At 56.4% G+C, this 7,448-nt stretch overlaps 1 protein-coding gene across 1 annotated transcript in view; it reads left to right on the top strand.

Moving 5' to 3' along the window:
- The first annotated feature begins 1,195 nt into the window (after positions 1-1,195).
- INTS1 (integrator complex subunit 1) overlaps positions 1,196-7,448 on the top strand; it is a 32,210-nt gene continuing 25,957 nt past the window's right edge. Inside the window, exons 1-6 of the mRNA XM_077316132.1 lie at positions 1,196-1,444; positions 3,085-3,375; positions 4,015-4,211; positions 4,783-4,920; positions 5,400-5,562; positions 6,467-6,572. Coding sequence (XP_077172247.1) covers positions 1,387-1,444; positions 3,085-3,375; positions 4,015-4,211; positions 4,783-4,920; positions 5,400-5,562; positions 6,467-6,572 — 953 coding nt within the window. The 5' untranslated portion in view covers positions 1,196-1,386. The remainder of the gene's footprint in view (positions 1,445-3,084; positions 3,376-4,014; positions 4,212-4,782; positions 4,921-5,399; positions 5,563-6,466; positions 6,573-7,448) is intronic.

The following is a 7,448-nucleotide window of genomic DNA, read 5'->3' as shown; positions in this document are numbered from 1 at the left end:
TTCTTGGCCCGTGAGGCGTGTTTCTTTGGAGGAAGGCCAGGGCGTCCCACACACCTCCCGATCTTCCCTGGCAGCTGATGTCCAGTGTTCTCTGACCCGCAGGGCCCATATCGCCCTGTGTGTCAAAGAAATCTGTTGTGGGGTCCCTGTAGATGGATTCCGGGGCAAAAATTTGGCTCTGGCAGGCCATTGGGAGCTCAGGGGGCCAGTCTCTACAGGGGCTTTATGATCCTGGCTGATACGTTTTTAATCCCGTTCCTAATATCCTGCACTGGACTGATGCCCAGGGCCGGTCTCTCTCTGCCATGGGGGCCGGTGGTTGCTATTGGAAGGCCACTGGCCTTTCTAAGAGATCTCCACGCCCCACTTGGGGCTGGCTGGCATCATAACTGGCCCCTTGAAATGAGCGATGCCATGCATTTGGCCAAGTGACTCCTGAAAGTCAGGTTGCCAACTCCAGTTCGGGACACCCCTGGAAGATAGGGGGTGGTGCCTGAGGAGGGTGGGTTGTGAAGAGGGGAGGGGCCTCAGGCCACAGAGCACCTCCCCCGAAATTGGTCATTTTCTTCACAGGCGCTGATCGCTGTCAGTTGGGAGCTCTGTGAGAGCTCCAGGCCCCAGATCTAATTCCCTGGGTTGGAAGGTCCTGGAGGTTTCGGGCTGGAGTCTTAGGAGGGTGGGGTTTGGAGGGGAAGGGTCTTTGTGAGCCAGCATGGTGGGGTCGTTGAAAAGCAACAGGCTCTAAGAGCTGGGTTTGGTTCCCCACTCCTCCTCCACATGCAGCCGGCTGGGGGACCTTGGGCCACACTCAGTTCTCTTTGAGCTCTTTGCATGGCAGTTCTCTCAGGGCTCTCTCAGCCCCAATGATCTACCCAGGTGCCTGTTGCAGGGAGAGGAAGGGAAAGGGGTTCGTAAGCTGCTGGGGGGCTCCTCCAGCTAATGGAAGATGGGATTTTTTTTAAAAAGCACATTCTTCTAAACATTTGTTCGTCTTTAAAGCTCAACAAGTTTAAATTTCAAGGTGCTCCGTCTTAACTTCCCACCTCCCTGGGAATCCCTTTGCAAACAATCCTCTGCAATACCAGCTCTGGCCTCTGGGGGGCAGTGCGCCCTAGCATTCCCCGAACGCTGGCGGCGGCGGCCGAGCGCGACTCGCTTGGCCGCGCATGCGCATCCTCCGCTTCCGCGTCGAAACGGAGGCCGACCCGCACTTCCGCTTCCGGGGTCGGAACATTTTTTGGGGGCTATTTTTTATTCGTGCAGCCGCTGCCCCGCCGTAGAGCCGTTGCCCGAATGTCGAGCGGGAGCCGCGGGGAGGGGCCGGACGCCGACCCAGCGCCGCCTTTGTGACGTCACGCGCGCGGCCCCCGCCGGGACCGACGCAGGATGAACCGCCCGAAGGCCGCGGCCGCGCGCCGCCCTAGCGCCGTCGCCAAGCCCTCCGGTAAGCGGCAGGCGTGCACGAGCCTCCGCCCTTGCGCGTGCACGAGCATGCAACCCCCGCCCATGCGCGTGCATGAGCGTGCAACCCCATGCGTGTGCACAAACATGCACCGTGCTCGTGCACGAGCATGCACCCCCCCGTGCGCGTGCACGAGGTGCGTTGGATCTGGGGAATGGCAAGGAGTGTGGAGGGGGTCTTTCCCTGTCCCCAGTGCATCTCCCTGCCCGAACGGCCCATATCTTTTTGCAAAGCCTCACAACAACCCTGCGAGGTGGGCTGTTCTCAGAGCCTAGGCAGGTACAGGGTTGAGCCGCGGGCCACCTTTTTGGAGACTGGAAGCCGCCTCTCCCTCGCAGGCTCGTTGGCTTGCTTTGCCCGACTGGAAGAGCTCGCCTGGCCTCAGCTCCCCCTCTGCCTTTTCCCTCTGGGCCCCTCCTGTTTGGGGGGCAGAAATGGGGGGCCAGTGGTCAAATCACCATAAGCAAAGGCAGGTGCGATAGTAATCCATCCCAATGGTCTAATTGTATAATTCTAACTTGTCGTGACGTAATTGATTTGCTTGGTTTTATTGCGTTTTGAATGGTGCAAACTACCCTGAGACACCTATATAGATAAGACATAGATAACAACGATTTGGACATGCAGTGTATTTGCAACCCTGATTGGGGTCCCGCCCCCCCCAAACCTGGGTTGTGAACTGCTTTGATTTGTTGGAGTGACAGGGCCTGTTTTTCTTTCAATGGATTGTTTTAAATGCCATTTTAAAAATATTTTACACATCGGTTTTTGATGGTTGTCTGTCACCCCCTCCCCCAGACTGCTGCTGGAGACCCTAAAATATATATATATAATAAAAATAAAATTCTAATGGATGTCACCAAGCAGCTGCTACAGGGGCAGGTTCTTATGAATCTTCAAGATTCTCAACTAGTAGTTGAAATTTACTAAACAGATACTACCATTCTCAACAGTGGAGAGAAAGACAGCAGGATGAGAATGCAACAAACGAATTCCCAAAGTATCTTTCTTAACTTCTCGTAACAAGGTAGCAATCATAGAGAATTCACGCCCCACATGCATTTTGCCCCACGTCACACTGCTTCAGGGGGCAGACCAATGCTATCTAAATCTGTACGACAAAAATTGAGTCCTGGGGCTCCTTTAAGACCCACAAAGTTTTATTCAAGGGGCGAGCTTTCGTGGGCACGCACACTTCCTTGCAGTACAGAAACAAGGACAGTGTGAATTAGCAGGAAATCAGTAAACAGCATCAGGAAGATGCCCAGCAAACACGCAGCATAATAAAGAACAAATAACGCCTTGCTAATGCAACAAACCGAATTTTATCGCTCTTTTGGGTTCAGTTGCCGTTCTCGAAAACCTAAGGAGAATACAAACATGAGGGCTAGGAGATCTGGGAGTCACAAAAAATCCCTAATGTTGTGGAAACACGTCACAGGCCAGCTCGTCCTTGGGGTGATCCCATGGGGTGAAATCTTTGTCGTCATTGCAAGGGGTTGCTCTTTCTAAAGCCACCGCAGGGATGCTCGTAACCTTTTCCTCATTTCCTCACAGAAGGGGCCCTCCAGCATCCCGTGGGCTTCTCGCCCCCCCTGACGGCTCTCCCTTTCTCCTTCCAGGCCACCCGCCGCCCGGGGACTTCATCGCCTTGGGCTCCAAAGGCCAAGCCGGAGAGTCAAAAGCAGCGGCCGCCTTGCTGAAGCCGGCCTCGGCGGGGCTGCCCTCGGACCGCAAGAGAGACCCCTCGGCCAGCTTGTCCGGCCCCTCGGGGCTGACCGGCCTGGCCAAACGGCCCAAGCTCTCCTCCACGCCCCCGCTCAGCGCCCTGGGACGACTGGCGGAGGCTGCGGTGGCGGAGAAGCGGGCCATCTCCCCCTCCATCAAGGAGCCGTCCGTGATCCCCATTGAAGGTAAACGAGACGGAGAAGCCCCTCTTTATTAATTGGCCTCATTTACCTTTTTTTCCCTTTTCGCTTCACAACAGCCCTGTGAGGTAGGTGAGGCTAAGGGAGAGGGGCTGGTCCGCGGGGCATGCAAACACCTTTCCCTTCCTCTCCCCGCAACAGACACCCTGGGAAGTGGGTGGGGCTGAGAGAGCTCTAAGAGGATTGCTCTGCAAAAACAGCTCTGAGAGAACTGGGGCCACCCGGCGAGCTGCATGGGGAGGAGGAGGGAAAACGAAACCCGGTTCTCTGGATTAGAATCTGCCACTCTTAACCGCAACACCAAGCGGGCTCTGAAGAAGGGCTGTTTTTTATACAAACACCTTTCCCTTTCTCACAACAGACACGCGGTGAGGCTGAGAGACCTCTAAGAGAACTGTAAAATCAGCTCTGAGAGAACTGTGACTGGCCCCAGGCAGCCCAGCTGGCTGAATGTGGAGGACGAGCGGGGAATCAAGCCCAGTCCCCCAGATCAGAGCCCGCTGGTCTTAACCACAATGCTGAGCTGTCTTAGCTTTAGCAAAACGACTGCCCTTCTAGGTAGCCCCCCAACTTTCAGAATGAGGCAGCTCCCGAAGCCCACCCTGCTTTTCTCCCCCTCCCCAGTGGCTCCCACTGTCCTGCTGGACGAGATCGAGGCGGCAGAAGCCGAGGGCAACGACGACCGCATCGAAGGGGTGCTGTGCGGGACCGTGAAGCAGCTGAAGATGAACCGGGCCAAGCCGGACCCGGCCCTGTACCTCAGCCTGATGTACCTGGCCAAAATCAAGCCCAACATCTTCGCCACGGAGGGCGTCATTGAGGTGAGGGGAAGGGTCGGCCCCGTTTCCCACCCAAAGGCAGGTCCCCAGGGCCAGGAGGTGGCATCGGAGGAAGCCCTCGGCCTCTCTGCCCGCTGGTGGCCCCTCCGGGGGAATTATTGGCCCCTGTGTGAGAGGGGATCCTGGACTGGATGGACCTTCCCTGGTCTGACCCAGCAGGGCTCTTCTTAGAAAGAGGAAGGTTCATGGGCTGGGCTCATATTTTCCCCATTTCTCCCCCCAGGCCCAAAACGCCAAGTACGGTTGTTCAGACCAAAACATAAGCGGAAACATTTTCACTACTCAGAGAGTCAAATCGCAGGGATGGCGTGAAGTGCTTCTTCTTGTAATCTTGGACAGTATTTCCCCCCTAAAGAAAAACTCCAACCATGCAATAATGGCCCAAAATTCTCCTGCCGTTTGTAAGCCGTCGTTTCAGTGCAGTTTGTCCCCACTCCCGAAAGAGTCGTCTCCCCCGCCCTTAAGTTCCCGTTGCGTGTTGGAGCACGCGTGAGCCTGGCGCATTGTCCCCCGTCCGTGCGCCCTGAGAGTCTTACTGCTTCTCTTTCCGCAGGCCTTGTGCAGCCTCCTCCGGCGAGACGCTTCCATCAACTTCAAGGCCAAAGGGAACAGCCTGGTCTCCGTCTTGGCCTGCAACCTCCTCATGGCCGCCTACGAGGAGGACGAGAACTGGCCCGAGATCTTCGTCAAGGTGCGGTTGGGGGGGGGGGGAAGAGAGGGTGGTCAGGTCTCATGCATTTGATTAGGGGGATGGGGGGTGGAAGAACTCTGCAGATGGCCTCCCCCTTCCCCCCAGGACTTGTTAAGAAACTCACCTGCATTCACACGGCAGGGACCTGCAGCCTCTGAGCCTCCGAGGGAAGTGGAAGGAGGAGGGGGTGGTCAGGGGTGGGGGACAGAAGGCGATTGGCTGGCCGCTGGACAGACAGGCAAGCCGTTGGAAAAGGAGGCACTCAGGGGCGGGACAGCCGCCCTGAGTGGATGTTAAGCGCTGAGTGGCACTTAAGCCATGAGACATGCTCCTCCTCCAAGCCCTTGCCAGGAATATTAAGTGGAACAGATAAAAACTCAGGGTGGAAACGTGCCACTTCCCCCAAACCAAAAACGGGCCAGGGAGCTCTTATTGGACAGGAACCACTCAAGGGGTCTTGGCGTTGCCCTCCCTGCCAGGTCTACATCGAAGACTCCCTGGGGGAGCGCATCTGGGTCGACAGCCCCCACTGCAAGACCTTTGTGGACAACATCCAGACGGCCTTCAGCACCAAGATCCCCCCGAAGAACATTCTGCTCCACGGGGAGGTGGGGCGCGGTGGTGCTGGCGACCTCAGCGCCGGTAAGGCAGCCTTCGTCGGAGGGCAGGCGAGAACCAGCGTGGGGGAGTGGTTGGGAGAGTCCGCCGGGATCTGGGTTTGAATCCCGCACACCGCCAAGTCACTTTCAGCCTAGCCGAATCTGTCTGGAGGAGCCGAAAAGAGCAAGGCGAACAAAATCTGGGGCAGGGGAGGCACTTTCGGGAGTCCCGGCTCACTTCGTCGGATACAGCTAGGCTGAGAGTCCGTCCGTCCTTGTATCTCATGCGGCGGAGCGAAGGGCGATAATTGGTGTGATTGGATGAGGCATGAGGGGCGTTAAGTGTAGAGAAATCCGGACTGGTTCCTGTCTCGTTACTGGACTCTTGGCCAGGAACTGGATGTTGGATTAGATGGGCCAATCCAGGAGGGCTCCTTTGAGGTTCTTCTCTGGGGAAGGCCTCGGCCTCTCTGCCCTGTTGCTGGCCCTCCTGAGGAACTTGCTGGTCCCTGTGTGAGATGGGAGGCTGGACTAGACAGACCTTCACTGGTCAGATCCAGCAGGGCTCTTCTGAAGTTCTTATGAGGGTTTCAGCCTCTATTTCCCTTTTGCTGGCCCTCCAGAGGAACTGGTTGGCCACTTTGTGAGACAGGAGGGTGGACTAGATGGACCTTCACTGGTCTGATCCAGCAGCGTTCTTCTGAGGTTCTTCTCAGGGGAGGGCCTCAGCCTCTATGCCCTATTGCTGGCCCTCCAGAAGTTGACCCCCGTGTGAGATGGGGTGCTGGACTAGTTGGACCTTCACTGGTCTGACCCAGCAGGGCTCTTCTGAGACCCTGGAGGGCTGCTTGCCAATCTGAGTAGGGGACACCAACCCGGATGGACTGATGGTCCAGCTTCCTGTGGGCATCTGACGTGGCGAATGTGTCTTCTGGGCCCTCCTTCAGGGAACAGCCCACACCCTTCGGTGCCGGACGAAGAGGACAGCCAGAGCGAGCTGTTGATCGCCGAGGACAAGATGAGCCCTGAGCAGGAGGGCCAGCTGATGCCCAGGTACGAAATCCTTTTCTTCTCAGGGTGCAGTTCAGGAACGCGAAGGGTGGATTATCGAAATCAGCCTCGGCGTGGAGAGTCCTTTTTGGGATGGGCCTCTAATAAAGATATATGATCATTTTCTCCAGGCTGTAATCGTTGAAAAAAAACTGATCAATCCACTTGAAACATTTATCAGCCACCTCTCTTCCTTCGGCGCTCAAAGCGGCTTACAATATCAGTAAAACAGAGCACGTGAAAATACATTAAGCCAAAATTGAAATGCAGTTTAGGACTGTATTAAACGGAGTCCTAAAGAAAAGCTTCTCCGGCTGTCTGCTAAATATTGGAAGGGACAGGGCTGGGTGGGCCTCCCTGGGGAAGTGGTTCCACAATCGGGGGGAGAGGGGGCTGCCACCGAAAAGACCCTGACTCCCATGAGCTTCTCTGATAGATGGGACGGTCAGGAGGGTTGGCCGCTGTATGAGACAGGGTGCTGGACTAGATATGCCTTCCCTTCCTCTCCCCACAACAAAAGCCCTCTGAGGTAGGTGGGGCTGAGAAAGCTCTCAGAGAACTGCTCTGCAAGATCAGCTCTAACAGGACCGCGAGTAGGCCAAGGTCACCCAGCTGGCTGCAGGTGGAGGAGGAGCGGGGAATCCAACCCAGCTCTCCAGATTGGAGTCCCCCCGCTCTTTAACCGCTCCACCAAATTGGCCTCTCCCAGTTCAGTCCTAACTGGCAGGGCATCCCGTAAAACTGGGCAGCACGCGAGGACAACCCCGTGCTCTACCAATCCCGAAGGCTCTTAATTCCTGGGTGGGAAGGGATGGGAGACGGTGAAAATTCAGTGCCCCCGATCCCAATCCCTGTAGAGCTTTCCTTCCTGAAAGCAAG

This window comes from Paroedura picta, chromosome 17, assembly GCF_049243985.1.
Source record: "Paroedura picta isolate Pp20150507F chromosome 17, Ppicta_v3.0, whole genome shotgun sequence".
Classification (NCBI taxonomy): Eukaryota; Metazoa; Chordata; class Lepidosauria; order Squamata; family Gekkonidae; genus Paroedura; species Paroedura picta.
This window is presented reverse-complemented; position numbering and strand designations above follow the sequence as displayed.